The sequence below is a fragment of the Myiozetetes cayanensis genome, unplaced genomic scaffold (genome assembly GCF_022539395.1).
Source record: "Myiozetetes cayanensis isolate MyiCay16 unplaced genomic scaffold, myiCay2020 scf1, whole genome shotgun sequence".
NCBI lineage: Eukaryota > Metazoa > Chordata > Aves > Passeriformes > Tyrannidae > Myiozetetes > Myiozetetes cayanensis.
This window is the reverse complement of record NW_026086604.1, coordinates 108,936,840-108,954,606: the sequence shown is the minus strand read 5'-3', so window position 1 is coordinate 108,954,606 and position 17,767 is coordinate 108,936,840. Positions and strand designations below refer to the sequence as shown.

At 40.2% G+C, this 17,767-nt stretch overlaps 1 protein-coding gene across 1 annotated transcript in view; it reads right to left on the bottom strand.

Annotated features, from left to right (window-relative positions):
• Positions 1-16,636, bottom strand: part of SNRK (SNF related kinase) — a 42,477-nt gene extending 25,841 nt beyond the window's left edge. The window contains exons 1-3 of the mRNA XM_050325341.1: positions 16,465-16,636; positions 5,402-5,500; positions 3,393-4,086 (exon numbers count right to left, since the gene is read on the bottom strand). Of these exons, the coding sequence (XP_050181298.1) occupies positions 3,393-3,981 (589 nt within the window). The 5' untranslated portion in view covers positions 3,982-4,086; positions 5,402-5,500; positions 16,465-16,636. The remainder of the gene's footprint in view (positions 1-3,392; positions 4,087-5,401; positions 5,501-16,464) is intronic.
• Positions 16,637-17,767: the final 1,131 nt, after the last annotated feature.

Here is a 17,767-nt window from a genome sequence, read left to right as displayed (position 1 = left end):
CTGATCAAAAATAATACATCCATTTGATTTATGAAATGAACTTTATGTCCAACAACAGTCCTCTCGCTTTCCTCTGACTGGAACAAATTTTAATTGAGTATGAAAAAACATGGGAAACTCTCATTATCTAACTCACTCAGCTTTTTGAAAAGCCCTGGGAACATACGATCATTGCCCAATATTCCTCTTGCATCATTATAACTACAGCTTTAAACACAAAAGGAAATGAGAAACCTAAATTAACTAGGCTCTTTTCAAGTGTGAAAACTTTCAAGTGGCATCACAAAGGAGAGATTAATCCCTAAACTAGCTGAAACAGTTATGTTTTCATAAAGCAAGCTTTTCCATTATATTTATTAAGCATATAGCTTAATGAAAGACTTGCCCTAAATATTTCAGCTTTTTGTAGAAAGAAAATGTAAAGTCTTTTCCTTTATATACTCATTCTAACACTATTCACAAGAGATCAGAAAAGCCATTTTTGTGCCAAAAGTCTTTAGCAAAAAACCTCATCATATACCTTGATCGAGGTTTGGGTTTTTTTCAATAGTTTTTCCAACAACAATTTTGCATAAATAAACACAGGTGTGGGATCTTAAAAAATACTACAGAGAATGCAAATGTATCTTAATATGCACAAAGTAGGAAAATCCATTTCAACTTGCCATTTTAGTAAACTGAGTTGGTTTTCAAGTGGTCAGGTTGATGTTAGTGAGCATCAGGACCATACAGTTGCACTGGGGAAAGCATGACCTCCTTTCTGCTAAGGAACTAGTTTTTATATTGTTTCAGATGTAATGTAATTTCATCCTGACTAGCAAAAAAATCTTTGCCATTGTCACTCACTATTACTGCAATATTAATAGCCCCATTCAGCCAACAGCTGAATGAGTTCACAGCACCTCACCACTGTTTCAAGCTATATATGCACACCTTGCACATTACTAGCACCAAAATACAACTGATGTAATTTCTCTGTTGAAATGTCTAGTTCTGAATTTATACATACTTCTAGTCCACAAGTACGACCTCATCCTAGCATGAGAGTTTATCTTTCAAGGTTAAGAAAGGTTTTCAGAAACCAATTTCTTAGTTACATAATTACATCGTTAGTGATAAATTTTCTAAACATATGTTCTTTTAAGATTCTACATTTAAGACTCCATTTGGGAGAAAGAAGGCTTTAAATAAGGTCCTAATTTCATTTTTTATTTTTCCCCCACCATCTTTGCATTTAAAATATACAAATCATATTTTGAAATCTTACACAGTGTATCTTATTTTTTACCCATAGCAAGAAAAGGAAAATCCAGACCCTTCAATGTCATCATCTTACTGCCACTAAAATGTTATGACATCAGCATTGCAATTGGCCAACTAGGATAGAAATTCTAAGTATCCCTTAACTGAGACAGCATACTGGGGAATAAGTAAGCAAAAAAAACCCCTGACGTGTATTTAAATATTCTCAGAAAGAGAACTTAACTGACATCCTTAGACACCAGCTAGAAGAATTTAATTTTTTCCTAATTTTTCTACTGTTCACATTAATCCATTTTGTCTTAGCCAGATCTCTTCTTCTAGGAATCCATTCAAAATTTTTCTTATAGTACTATTCAGAAGTTTACCTACCTAATTGCTTCCAAAGTCCTCTAAGAAACATGATTATATTTATCATTTAGAGGTCCAAAGTACACTTTGTTAACTATATCATTTATTTTGGACCATCTGGTCATAATGCTCTTAATTTCCCCTCCCCCATTAACCCCCATACAACACCTTTTTTCCAAGCATCTTCACCTGGGCAGCAATATGAAAACTTCATTTTTTGCTCAACACCCAAAATTTCACTGCTATTCCATTTTTCAAAAAACATTTCACAAATATGTGACACTGTACAGAATATTTAACAAATGCACTTTTCCATCTAGTTTCGGAAGCTACTGCAATCAGTTACACTCATGCTTCAGGAAGTTCTCAAAGAGACAAAGAACATAGAAGAACTCTGGAGTGAGGAGCTCTAGTTTGCCACTAATAAAATTAGAACCAACTCATCTAAAACATCCAACTCTAAATGGAAATAATTTTATAAAGCATCACTGTAGCATCCACATGGATTTTCAAACTCACAAATAACACAGATCCAAAATTCCTTATTATAGCACACTTGAGAAAGCAAACTTTCAAGCCCAGAAAACCCAGAGTACAATACCTATTCAAAGTTAGAAGCCATGAAGTGTCATTCAAATGTTTAGGCAAAGACGGTAAGATGTAGTAGCTAAAAATATTTATATTAAAAATGATGCAAAAATTGTAGTGCAACAGAGTGGTTGTCCACATACAAAATTGGTTGATTGTTTACCTCGGGTAAATTAGCAAAAAAATGGACAACTCAGTCTTTATTTAAACCATGACTGCAGCCACTACTATAAAACACAGCAAAACCACACGTGTACAGAGTCCTAGTGAGTGCTATCAAGACAGTAAAATATCAGATACTGAGCAAATGAAAACAAGAGGCATGTTGACTACTAGAACCTATTCCTGGAGCACCATTTGGAATTACACTTACCTAATTAAATCGGTTGGAGAAGTGAGTTGTACCTCAACTAACAAATCTGAACAATCTGTATGAGTAGAAGACAATGAAGTGACTCTATCAATGTTTACAGCTATTCTAAAAAGAATTCTAAATTACTTCTAATAGAATACGCAGTAGACTTAACAGGGACAGTAGGTGAATCATCTACAGCAGTCCATCCTGCATACTCGTTTACACATCACTATTTCTCTTACCTTTTAAACAACTGGGAGCAACTGGAAACTCATCCCCTACCTTCAGTAACGGCAGAGAAGGGGAAAAGGGAGTTGAAGTTTTCTTTAATTCCCTCTTTCCTCCTTTGATAGCCAAGTTCGCAAAAATGGTTTCCAAGCACCTTGCAGCAGAACATGTAAGCAGCCTGGGCTCACAATGCCATTGTTATATGGCTGAACTGAGCAAAGAAAATCACTGGTGGTTGGCGTTTTTTGCAAGGGGGTGTGAGGTCATGTTAAAAATAAATTTAAAAGAGGCACTTTTCTGAAAAGAAGATGGTTTTTCTAACAGTCTGCACAAAAAACCACATTGCATACTCATTGTTATTAATAGAAAACCTAATTACAATGGATACATTTGCATCATTTCATACAAGAAGAACTTATAAGCTTTTTTGAGAATGTTTTGAGTATGTCCTTCAAACAGCATTAACTCATCTATAGCTCATGTAGGTTACATTATTTCTTGTTAATTAGCTGCCTTCCACACATGGCACTATCTTGAAACAGAAAACAAAGAGGTACAACATCATGGTACCAACATTATGGATTATGGGTTGAATTCAAAGAGAACATACCCACTGCTGGTGCATCATATTCATCCCCAAGTAAAATTTCAGGAGCAGAATACGCAAGGGATCCACAGCTTGTAGTGAGCTTCTTTCCAGGCTGAAATTTGTTGCTGAAGCCAAAATCAGTCAATTTCACAAGTCCTTGTTTTTCAAAGAAGACCACATTCTCTGGTTTTAAGTCTCTGTGAACTACATGCAGTTTATGGCAGTAGGATATAGCATGAACTATTTGAGCGAAATATTTTTTTGCCAGATCCTCATTCAAACCTTCTTCATGTTTCATGATATAATCAAACATATCTCCACCATCACCCAGCTCTAAGATTAGGTAAAGCTTAGTCTGGGTATCAATCACTTCATACAGCCGCACTATATTGGGATGCTGCACTAGTTTCATGCACCTAACTTCTTGAAAAAGATGTCCAGTGGCTAGAGTGTCCAGTTTTGTCTTGTCAATTACTTTGACTGCTACTTTTTCACCTGTAAAGACATGCCGAGCAAGTTTGACCACAGCAAAATGGCCTCTGCCCAAAGTTTTATCCAGGTCATACAATCCTGCGATTTTTCCGTCATATCCTCGTTTGAAGCCTGCCATTCTGTTTCAGAAGATGAAATAATATTTAAGCTCTTTGGAAACGTGGTATTTTCATATAAGAGTATCTGAAGCACATAAATAGTCCATCATCACTGCCAAGCATACCTAAAAACAAAGAGACAAGATTACATATTTGTATATAAGCAAGTAAAATTACTCTAGTGTAATTATCCTAAAGTTACATTAGCATATTACAACAGATTATTTATTACATTCTTCAGGAGCTTTTGCAAAGGGTTTGATAAGCCATTCTGTGCTAACCAGCAGATTTCTGACACCACATTATCAGTATGCTTGAAGAAAGTGTGTTTCAACACTACAATAATGAACATGTCTCTCAAACTCAGTGGCCTTCATTGTCTTGAGGCAGAAACCTTCCAAGAAGCACTTGAAGAAATCAGTGTTATAAGGACTGTTAAAGTCGGCAAAGCTGAAATCTGTACCTTTTCCAGCTACATTAGAAATCAGATGGACAGCACAGAATATTGGCAAGAGGAGCATACTTGATTTATCTTATTTTTGGCATATTCCATACTGCACGTGAAACAGCCCTAGTACAAAATTCTGATGTCATGGACTGTTACCTTCTCCCTTTTCACAGCTTCCTGTTTAGCAAGGCTCAGACTGACACACAATACTTAATTTTGTTACTCTAATTAGTTTGAGCATTATCAATCAGTACTGTAATTACAACCAATGAAGCTTTACAGGCTGAAATCAAACATTTTAGTTGGATGTACTCTTAGTGTTAAATAAAATGCCTTAAATATTTTGACTGAAGTTACAAAAACTGGTGATAAAAAGTTTGCATGTAGGCAGCATATGTTCAGCAGTCCTGGGAATGAGTCAGGGGTAGGGGAAGAAGAGTGGGAAGGAAGGGGAGAAAACTCAAAGAGTTCAGCTTTTATGTGCCAAACTCCTGCTTACCAGATAATTCATCATTTAAGTAAACAAGACTCAAACATTCATATTCAAAACTGGTTTTGAAGGTCTTATATCCCATTGCCATTTTTTTCCACATACAAAACCTCCCAAAAACTTTTCCTGCATTGTTAACTTAGACTGAGGTTTAAATAAAAAACTGTACCTATCAAAAAGCATTTTTTGCAACTTTGAGTGCAAAGCAGCTGGAAATATGATGGCTTATTGCCAACTCTACAAAATCCAGAAAACATAGCTCTTTAGAATGTATTTTCACAGTTTCAAAACCAAACTTCAAAAAGAAAACCTTTGAAAAGGAAGTTGGCAAACAAACAGCTTCTTACATTAGTTATTCTCAAGCTGAAATGTAAGCATCAGATTAAAAACACTCCCTGCTAAACAAGTTATTTCACAGTGAAACTAATGAACCTGGTTTCATACGAATTCAATTACAAGGTTGGGGGTCCTATGAGGATTCTCTGATGTTTAACAACCTCACCTTACTGCTTCTCTCAGCTGGAGCCATGGTATAACCTCTTTGCTATCCAGCTGCCTGCTTCCACAAAGTCCAAGGGAATTCAGTTGGAGACCTCCACACCTGTAAAATTTGAATGAAATCAATCAACTTTCAAAAATTCACAACCCAGACAAGGAACAGGCTAAGTGTAACAAGCATAAAAAACATTGAGGCTTGGGGTTTTGTGTTGCTATATGCACCCTTTCATTCTGCTACTAAGCACTATGCTTCAGATGCTCTTCCAAAAACCCCTTCACTTCACTAGAAGATGCCATAGTATCAAAACTGGGGTTGGCGTATCTGCTTCCCAACGCTTCCCATACTGCTCATCTTACAAAGTTTCCCCTACCACTCCCATGTAACACCATTCCATCCTCATTGAAAAAAAGCACAAAACTAAATTAAAGCATGCTAGGATACACTAAATGCCCACGTCAAACACTCTCCTACCTGCTAGGTAACCATTAGGGGACGCATAGGGAAGAACACAGTACAATGGCAAATGTAACAATAAAGAATGAAACTCTCCTTATCTGTAAGAGATTCAAAAACTTCTTTACATCTGAGACCAGTGGCTTTGTGTTTAATAGCACTTGATGGATTCCACCACACCCTTCCCTGTGAAACTGGGCAGGTGCTTTATTAAAGCATGTGAATTTTTAGCATCAAGAACATACTGCAAGAGAGGTGTGTATCTTAACTATGTGCTGTGAGAAGAACCACTTCCTCTTGTTTGTTTTTAATCTCCTGATAATTTGTGCATCTTCTCATTCACCGTCTGTTCCAAAACAAAAACTATCATACACCATTTACCTTGCCTCAAGCAACTCACAGCTTCAGCTTCCTCCCTTTCTAGCTCCAGTTTAATCTTGTTTGAGTCCTAGTCTGTCACTCCTTTTGCAGAGGTGAATATTCCAAAGGCTTTAACATTCTTCTCGCCTTTCTCTACACATTTTCTGGTTTATCCTATTCTATTTTCTTAAGCCAATTTTTTTCACTACCGTTTTCATGCAACGCCTTACTATAGCTGTATAATATTCCATCATATTGACCTAAACCCCAAACAGCAGACTAATGAAAAACAGTTCATGTACACACACAGACCACCTAACCCTAACCTGTATGAAGCAATAGGAGATATATTCATCAGTTGTGCTCCATATGGTTATGTGACTCCAGAGTCCTAATCTTAAAGGGACTGCCAGTATTTTAAAAAAAAAAAACACACGCAAAAAACCCAAACACAAACAACCCCCAAACAAACAAACAACAACAAAAAACCAAAACAAAACCAAAAAACAACCCAACAAACCACCCCTCCACACAAACATGCTTTATAGTACTGCTGTCTCCACAGCATCCTAATCTGACTCTTCACTGCTTCTAGATTAAAGAAATTAAAGGGAAAAAGGAGCACAGATATTAAAGACAACTTTTTTTTAATTGTCACTAGGATATCATCCCTTCTTACAAATCTGTTTTGCCCATTATGATATCACATAGTTAATACCTTCTGCTAAACTACTTAACAATTTTAGAACCCTTGAGTTAAAAAATAAAGACTGTCAAAAAACAGAAAGCCATTCCCTACTCAACTGGAGTTAGCAGCAACACAAACTCCAGGGTTCACTGGACCATTTCTTCCTTGAATGTTAAGCCAAACCTCAAGATTTACATCTCTATTAGCACGAGTTCATCACATCCTACAGATTTAGCGCAGATCATCAACCACCTTTTCTCTCTGAGAGACGATATGGCTTTAAGAGAGATTTTCTGTTAAGTCTTGGATGCAAAAACAACACCTGCAGACAAAGCTGAGCATTTGTACTGTGTGGCAAAACCAAAGTTTTGTTAATGGAAGAGGTAAGGAAAAGGGAGGTAAAAAAGCCTCAGCCCATTTTTACTTCACTTTTCTTTCTTAAACTGAAGAAGGTTCCATCCCTGGCAGAGCAAAAGGGAGAGAGCAAATCCAGCCAGATGTAACAGAATGCCACTTGTCTGAATTTAACTGCAACACTCAGTGGTAAGGAAAGATTTATACTCATTATTTTGTTCACTTGGCACATTCTCAACCATCTTAGTACAAACTCAACAAGTGATTTAACCGTAAATCACAGAATACACATAAACAACCTGTCAACAGAATTCCAGCAAATATCAGTTACGCTTAAGCCATTGAGAAGTACATCAGACAGTAATCAATAAGATAACAGTTTACAGAAATGGAAGATAAACTACACTTACTAATGTTGCAGCCCCATTAGCTGTAATAAAATTCATGTAGATTCATTAACAGTTTAACATAAAGTCTCCTCAATAACAGAACACCTAACCCTTAATTCTGTGGTTTTAAAATAAATCTCCAGAGATGAAGCTCCCACAGCTAAACACATGGATCTTAGATGCACACATGGTTAGAACATACCAACATTCTGAATGTTGGTATGTTCAGCAGTAGGAAGTGGATGCAAAAATGTCATATTATATGTAGATACAAGCCATGATTACAATTTAAATATGCTATCTAAAGGATCACAGTTGCTATACCATTACTTTTGCCAGTTTCTATCTAGAAAACCAGAATTTTGAAAGTACTTAAGGATCAGCTAAGAGCTTTTGAGCTGAAGCCTCTTTGAGACCCTTTCTTTGCTGTTGTCTCCCTAATTATCACGGTGAAACTTTTGGGGCTAACTATAGATGAAACCACCCAAAACTTACAGACTTAGCATCACCCTCCAAAACAGGGTTGCTTTTAATGACAGATCATTTCAGCAATCCAGTTTACTGTGTGACCCCTTGAACATTTTTACCAAATGAACAATCTGTAGACTACAGCACATGACAAGCAGACTTCCCACCAGCCACACTTTACCAACAAGCCAAACTACAGCCTGAGAAAAAGCATTTAAGAGACAGTTATATCACAGAAAATATTTGTCCATCTTTTCATTCACATTGTCTCAATGTCACATTGTCTGATCAGTTCCTTTTTCAGTATCAGAGAATTTGGATTGTCAAGCTAGTGAGTTCAGTAACCATTAGCAGCCTTTAATCCATGTGGTTAATTATGGTTCTAAAAATGCAGTTTTCCCTAACTATACCAGAACTCAGCTACGCCCCCGATACTCATTTTATGCAATGTAGACATCTACCAGTAAATAAATTCAGAACAGATCCTTCCTTCCACAGAAGCTCATATAACCTATCCCATAAAATACTGCAAACAGTCACTGTAATGGAAATCTGCAGAAGCTGTTTTGTAATATCACGTGCATCCTATTAAGAAGCTTAACAACAGTACTGTGATTCAACCATCTTTAAAGGAGGGATGAATAGATCTGTTTAGACAAACAGCATGTTTCAGAGACACTAGTTTTTCTTTAAGCAATTCACCCCTTTCAAAAAGTTTCATTAGGTTCTACATTGCATGTAAGACCAGCCTAGCTCATCTTACCTTAATGTACCTTTTTTATTTAGAAAATGAAGATTCAAGGTCCCATTTAAACAAAATGTTGAAATACTATCAATGCAAAGACTTCCCTGCATTATCAGGCTAATAGACATGAAAGCTCAAGTAATCTTCACCGAGACTTTTCCATCCACAGACAGCTAACCATTCCTGTCTCCCTTCAAGATAAATGGAGATTCAGTCAACACAGATAAGAGTCTATGATAAAACAAATTGCACCCTAAAGCAGATAGCCAAATAGATCAGATGAATCATTTCTCAAAAGCACACGCTTTCATTTTCTGTAACAGGAGTTTAGAATGAATAGTTTAGTGGATGCACACATTATACACATCCACCAGATAGATTAAAGTTTTACCCCGTTTCTCCTTCTGCTCTTTTGTCGCAGATGAGTAACAGCATCTATACAAATTATTTATTTACTACATAATTGTATGCTGAGAGTAAGACTTACATTGCTAGTGTTCCCAGAAACACTAAACTCCAAATTTTACATAAATAGATTTTGGAGATTCAAAAGCAATTTTTTAACTCCGAAAGCAATTTGTACAATCATTAGAATCTGAGAGCAAACTGAAGGACGTATTAACTTAGTATGCAAACTGCCAGTATAATTTTTCACATTTTTTTCCAATATTTGATATCAACTTTTATCTGCCATCCTATTTTGAGATATCTTCAGAGGATAAACCAAGAGCCTTTAAAAACAATATGAGCCACTACTCACATGTGACAATGTTACACCCTCACTGGGGTTTTTTTCCACTGATTTTCTTACACTTTCACCTGCTTTCCCCCAGAGGGTTTTTGATCACCTTGCCTTTTACATAAGGGAGAGTCAACTCGCTAGAAACAGGTACAAGGCTTCAAGAGTGAAGTGTGAAGAACATACACACTCAATGCATAACACATGCTCTGAAAACTTGTCATGACAACTCCTCCAGAGCATTTCAAACTTTTTAAGCTCCTAACTACCCAGTATTTCTTGAATATTCAGTGCTCAATATGGCACTTAAGATCCCAAGAACCTGTATTCTCGTTTTGTTGCCACACACAGTTGTCATAGTCCACCTCTTTCACCTTCCTATGACCTTAGCCTTCACAACTACCACTGAAAGGTACTCAAGAAACAAGGGCAATCTATATCTGCCCTAGAGCCAAACACTTTGGAAATGCAGCATTTTTTCGTGGGGGAAGACACAATTCATAGGGGCAGCTGAGTTACAACTCAGCCTTTATAAACAATGCCCTCTAAAGCTTTATTTTTCACTTTGCATGAGTGGACCACAGTGTAGACATTCATCTTTCCTTTCACTGATGACAAACCCCATGAAACCTCCCAGTAAGTTCCACAACAAAACACTACAGTAGATTTTTTTTCAAGGTGTACATGCACTTCTTTTATTTTCCTATTAGGCCTCATTGTCACCGTCAGCACCCAGATCATACTGTATTACTAAAATGTCAAGATGTATCAGCAAAACTCTACCATTCAGCATGGCTGCACCTAAAATGATGAAGATCATGACGAAGAGTTATCAAGTAGTGCTATGTTCCAAATATAAAATGAAGAACTAACCCATACAATTTAATTGTATTCCTTAGTTTTAAACAGTCTACAGAATTTTGCTGTGAAAAGACACGAGAGCTGCCAATTGCTGATGAATTTTTGTTATTGAATGTTCAGGAAGTCTAATAAAATGTTAGTTTTTCATTATTTTAGAATGTATTGCAGGCATTAGAACTACTGATGCCTAGCCTTAACTCTTCAAAGAATTTAGAAATAAAAGCAAAATGCTAACAGGAGTTCTTCAATTTTAAGATCCATTATTCAGTGAACAGCCAGCAGCAGAAATATTTGGCAGGTCAATAAACTTAGTAAAACATTGCTTCCGGACCAACTAAAGGTTGGAGGAAGGGGGGCAGAGTGGGGGGTGGGCAGGCAAGAGGGGTAGCATTATAGTTTTGAGAAGAAAGAAAAGTTACTAACATTATTCTATAACAGAAAACGATGACAGCCTGCATGACCTGAGTTCTAAGAGAAAGACACTTTGAGGCAGCTCCAATGCATGAGAAAACTTAACAAATACAATGCACAAATTCAGCATACCATCAATAAAGAACATGTTTATTTCTTAGAAAAAGAATTCCAAAACTCTTAGACCTATACATTGTTGCCTACCATCTATTTTCTTGAAGATCAGTGCAGTCACGTCAAGCAAAGAAAGTTTAAGCTTTCCTTTTTCACATGCCTTTGCAAAACTGTGCTATGTGGTTGGCAGAACACTAGTGAAGAGCAAACTCTGAACTTCAGGACTGTGCTGTAGAAACACCACCAGATAGTTGGTATTTTTGTGAGAATCACCTTCAATACAGACAAGTGAAAAAAGCCAGACCTGAATTGGTCCTTTAAGGCCTCCACTTTAAAAGTCAAGAATGTGTATTTCCTTTTTCTTTCACAAGTACATGAATGAAAAAAAAAAAAATACAGACAACACTGAAGTATGTACATCTTGCAAAGCAACCACAAGATTACGATTACAGACTAGGCACCAAAGCAGTTCAGATGGCAGATGTGCTAAGAGTGATCAAACTCTGATCTATTGACAAACTCGTCACTAGTAGTCACAGGCATTGGTTCCAATTGTGAAATATGTTAAAAGCCCAAGATACTTTCACAACCATGCTGATAATCACTATGGTTCACAAGGTACTTTCCATTTTTAAGGGGAGGTATTACACAAGACAAATACAATCTGCCCTATGGATTCAAAAACTCAGCAACAGCTTTACACCATTTCAAGTCCTTACACCAGCCACAGCTCCAAAAGCAATTAATTTCATGTTGTCTCTGTTTCCCTTTTATGCCTACTATCAAAGTCCAGTGTGTAGCTAAAAGAAAAAAAAAGAAAAACTACGGACACTACTCTGTTCACATACATCAGATGCTTCAGCAATACAGCACTTAAGTTCTAAAGTTGCTCCTAAAGTATTATTGTATAGTAAGAAAAAAATACCAGATCTTCCCACATAGCCATATCTCAAATTATCTTCTGCATAATAGTAAGTGATAACATCTTTTAAAAGGACTTGCTCCAGGTTTTGTGATATTTGCTAGTACTGTCTTTTTGTATCTATAGATCAGCTATAAAAGTTTGTTCAGATCCTGTGATGTCACAATATATATATATAAAAAATTGGTTTTGATTGAAACTATCACGTTTTGTAGTTCCACTAAGAGAAAAATTTCTCCTCTACTACAGAAAATTAGCATAGGTATCTTAGTTACAGACATTCATAAACCTAACCAATCAAGGTCCAGTATTTCAGTCAACCATTGTAAAAGCAACAGAGATAACTCATGGAAGTTGGGCTCCCTAGCTAAAAATTATACTTTTTCAAACTTGATAACCAGTATCCAAGTAGACTCTTGAAGACCTTGATATTCTAAATCATATCACATTTTCCTTTTTTCATCTCCCGAAACAACTAGGAACATGAAACTGATGAAGAAATACTTTGCATATCAGGTAGAAGTCACATTATTGTAATTCACAATGGTATCACTATCTTTAAGACACTAAATCTTTATTTCCAGTAAATTTACTGCAGGAACTTTGCAGAAAACAGACAACTCAGATTTTTATTCCACCAATCTGGACTCTCTCAGAAGGGTTGCATCTACTCCATGAATTCGCAGAATTGCTTCACCTTTTCAAATGCCTCTTTATTAACATTACCACATAATTTTGTCATGCCAGGCAGTGCAGCCAAGATCACTAACAGGAATTCTAAACATTCTGCCATTAATCAATGAACATTTCAGAGTGGCGTAACATTTCAATGTTACCACTGTTTTAAAACCTACATCTTTGTTGTGTAAATTCAGAATCACAGACATGATTTTTATTCTCTCTCAAGGGAGGTGAAAGCATCAGACTCCATCTCAAACATGACTATTCAGATGCAAATATATGTGTGTACTGTTAGTACATATTACAAGCAATAATAATTTCTATAAAATTTCTTAAGAGCATCTTCAAGGTCGAATGTCAAGTGCTGAATTGATTTAAGTTGCCTCCATAAAACTGACATTTTCATCTAGCATAAAACTACTTAAACCTTAAGAAATAGACTGTCCCCAACCTACAGTTACTCAGTTTCAATAGTTTATTCTCTTTTATAGCATCCTAAATTAGTCAGGAACTGTCAGACACCTGAAATCCACCAAGTTTCGATATGAACTAAGACTATAAAAGTCTAGGCTATCATCTCCCAAGTAAAGTTGGTTTAAGTCCAGTCAGTAACTCCAGCAATCACCAGATAGGAGACTGCTGCAGAAAAAACACAATGATATATGAAGAGTAAATCAGTCTGTCAAATTCAGTGCAACATCTGTATCCCACCACTGTTGTAGAAGATCACTGTAATACAGAGAGATTCAGCTTTTCAGAAAGTGAACATGCTCGGTTTTTATATTTCACAAGTGCAATTTTTCTCATTAAGTTCTTTAACACTGGTGACTCAATCAACTTATGTGTACTAGAATTCTGCCAGGGTGAGTTATTCTAGAATGGTAAGGGAATACACTATTTTTCAAATCCTCTTAAGCTCTTACATAATACTGTTATGTGTATTAAAACAACAGCTACTTTACATTATTATAGCAGCTGCAGCATTACAGTTAAGCACTTGATAACAATGTGACACAGAAGATGTGCAGAACCTCACAGGCTACTAATGTTAAGAGCTAATGCAGTTTAATATTACTATATTCATGATAAACTGCAGTTCAGCCCTATCTGCCCTCCCTGATTTGAAACATGCTTCATAGCTTTCTTATTTTAAAACATAATTAGAAAACACTGTTAAGTAGGAATGGACAGAAGTTCATCAAGCAGTTTTACAGCTACAGCATTTCAATGAAATTTTAAAAGCAAACAAAATCCAAGAAAAGAAGTGCATTATTTCAGGAGACACACATTGTGAGGAAAAAAGCTAGCTGCACCAGGATATTGTGCCCTTGAAAGCAAGGCAGGCTAAGCAAGACAAAGGCACTACTTTGGCATTAGCATTGTTAGTGGGATAAAAAGGACAACGATACACTGAACGTGTAGACTGAAAAAGAATTATTCAAATATGATATTGAAGGCAGTGAATTAGAAGAGACCAGGTTGGTCAAAACAGTGCACAAGGAAGATGACTACTTTAAGCAGAAGAATATCTGCAGTGGCATATTAACATGCATACTCTTAACATGCTATTTGTTTAAAATAATCAGAAAGTCGTCTATTTATTACAGTCCAACCACCCACACCACATGGGAGTATCAGTTCTCATAGCAGGATGATTCAAGGAACAGCAGTAACCTGTGCAGTGTTCAGAACTCAAACTGTACTTTCTTGTTTCGCAATTGTGTAAGATGAAAACAAAAACCATAAAACACTAAATCCACTTAGGATGTAATTTTCCCTTTTCCCTGTTTTTTCGTGAAAGCCTCAAGTGTGGATCGTAAGGATTCTCTTAGAAGAGTCAGATGAATGTGCCATCTTAGATGATACCCTGACCACCAGGCAAAGCTCCAGCACTGAGATTAGCTTCTTTTCCCAACCACTTGAAAAATCTTGCCATCATTCTACTACTTTACTGGTAATTTAGAATATTCAGGAAAAATATGAGACAAGATGGGACTTTCTCATCCTTGGCTTTTATTAAGTCCTCAAATCTGGATGTTTGCATGCCCTAGAAGTAAAAGGGGCAGATACTAGTCTGTTTAAGTTAATATTTTGACATGTTTCACAAGGTAAAATTTAATTGTATTGCATAGTAACTAATTGTTAGTTCTTATTTGCTTCAGATTCCTTCTTTTGGGATCAGCAACAGTACAAAAATAACCACCATCCAATTTCCCACTTTCTGAGATAGAGCTGTCAAAAAAAAATCCCACCATTCCTTAACCCAGTTCCTAATGGTGAATGCCTTGAAAGAAATGCTTAATTCTACCATAACAAACATTTGCTTGTAAACACTTCTACATGGACTTCGCTTTGCTGAGATTCATTAAACTGGTCCTTCCCCAGAGCCTGAAGATCTAAATATATCCATAATAAACAACTCCAAAAAAGCAGCCGATATGACTAAGTAGTGACTGCACTACAGAGGGCAGGCGTAAGCACATTTGCATTCAATTCATTCATGCTAGATGGCTGAAAATCATACAATACGCTTCAGCTGCTCCTCCAGTAACTGCAATGGTACCACTGAGGAAACCACTTCTTTACCTATTTACTCTTAATAAGCTCTTGGAAGTGAGATGGTCAATAAGAAACTAGGTATATGTAAAAACCCAAAGTTTTTCATATACACATAGCCCCCACAAAGGTTTCTCCTTCCCAGGTATACTAGCACCCCTTACTAATAAAAATATCCAATCTGAAAATAGGTCACTTTTGTCACCAACCATCCTCTGGCCAATATAGGGGTTTTTTCCCTAGTGGATATTCTTTAACACTTTATTCAGTCTATTTACTGAAAAAAAAAAAACAAAACATAAACAACTAACAACACCAACCACATATATCTGTCCTTCAACTATTACCAAGACTGTACATCAACCACAAACATCTTTAAAAGTCACCTTCCATTAATTTCTCTAGTGCAGTACCACCTGGGTGCCAAAACCCACCTGGCAAAAAGCACAAAGACCTCTATCCGGGACCTCACGAGCTAACCGACCGACTTCTGCAGCGATCTAAAGGCAGCAAATTCAACGCAAGTGTACTGACAGCAGCAAGACACGTACTGACAAAGCACGAGGGACACTTTCAGCCTCTGTCAGGAGGGCCACGCTCCAGCCCCGGACTGAGAAAGGCGAAGGCAAACCTGTTGGCTACGCACTCGGTTCCGAGGGGCAAGATGCACCGTCATTCCCCTAAAACGCGCCCGTGGTCGGACCGCGGGGCTCCGGCTGCGCTTGTTTACCTTTTTTCCCTTCCCGGCGACAGCACACAGGCGGCGGCGGGGGGGGCGGCGGGGCCGGTGTCACCGCGGTCACACGCGCGGGGCCGGCTGTCACCGCGGTCACACGGGGCCGTGCCGCACCGACACTCCGCCGCGCCCGGGGCACGGCAGGCTGCCGGCAGCACGCCGTGCCCGCAGGAGCACCCGCATCCCAGGAGCACGCCGTGCCCGCAGAAGCACCCGCATCCCGGGAGCCCACCGATCCCGCAGGAACACCCGCATCCCGGGAGCCCGCCGTCCCCACAGGAGCACCCGCATCCAGGGAGCCCGCTGTTCCCGCAGGAACACCCGCATCCCGGGAGCCCGCCGTTCCCTGCAGGGGCAGCCGTTCCTGCCCTCCCCTGCAGACCCGGGCGGCACCGACACACCGACCTTCGGCGGCGGCCGGGGAACGTCCCCCCACCGCCGCCTCCTCCCCCTGGGCCGAGGCCGCCATTGGGCTCGGCCGGCTCCGGGAGGAACGGAAGGCGCAGGGAGGGGGAGGAAGGAACCCACCACCAACCCCCACCGGCCCACAACCCCAGCCGAATCCGGTCCAACCCCGCCGGCAACTTACAGCCCGCAGCGGCGGCGGCGTCTCCTCGGGGCGCCGCGCCCCGCGCCGCCCCCTGCATGGGCAGCGCCCGCCGCGACTGCCCTCGGGAGCGGCGGCGGGGACGGGGAGCTCGGCGGGGAAGGGAGGCGGGCGAGGGCCCGTGAGCCCCGCGGGGCGGCTCGGGGGCGCGGCGGGCCGTGCCGCTGGCGCGGGTGACGCTCGGACAGCTCCGGGCGCTGCGGCCGCTCCCGCCGCGGCTCCGGCTCCGACTGACAACAACGGCCGCGGCTCGCGCGGGGCCGCGAGGGCGGGGCGGGGCGGGGCGGGCACAGCGCACGCCCGCGCGCCGCCGCGCCTGCGCCGCGCGGCGGGGAGGGCAGGGCAGGGCAGGGGAGGGGAGGGGAAGCCGCGCCAACCGCCGTCACGGCGGGGGTCAATGGCGGCGGGGGGAGCGGGGAGGGGAGAGGGCGCTGAGGGGAGGACAAGAGAGGAGGGCAAGGACGGCAGGGCAAGAGGGGCAGGGCAGGGGAACGATCTGGTCCTGCCGGCCCGGGGCTCCGTCTGAAGCTCCTGAGCGGTTCGCCCTGGAAATGACAAAAATAGGAGGGGAGGGCAAAGCCCGCGCGTCTGCCGCCTGCGAGCTGGCCGCCCCTGTCCCCTTGCAGAGGACGCTGGGCTGGAGGGCTGGCTAAAGTCGTGAAAGGGCCACACCTGTCTACCCTTTCTTGGGTCGAAATAATAGCGTATTAGTGCTAGCAGAGGCATCAGCAATCATCTCCCAAGCAATCAACAGTAGGGCAAGAGGGAACGGGCTTAAGCTCTGCCAGGGGAGGTTTAGGTTGGATATTAGAAAGAAGTTCTTTACAGAGAGAGTGATCAGGCATTGGAATGGTCTGCCCAGAGAGGTGGTGGATTCACTGTCCCTGGAGGATTATAAGATGAGGCTGGATGTGGCACTGAGTGCCATGATCTAGTAATCACAGTGGGGTTGGATCAAGGGTTGGACTTGATGATCTCGGAGGTCTCTTCCAACTCAGTTAATTCTGTGATTCTATGATCACGGAATCAACTAGATTGGAGAAGACCTCTGAGATCATCAAATCCAACCCATGGCCAAACATCACCATGTCAGCTAGACCACGGCAGAAAGTGCCACGTCCAGTCTTTCCTTACCTCCAGGGACAGTGACTCCACCACCTCCTTGGGCAGGGCATGGTGCCTCTTCTGGCCTGGGTAGCAATAGTGTATGGGCAGCAGGACACACTGCCGTGTGGTGGGAAGAACAGGATCTAGATGGATGGTGGAGGTCGTCTGGGAGTAGGGA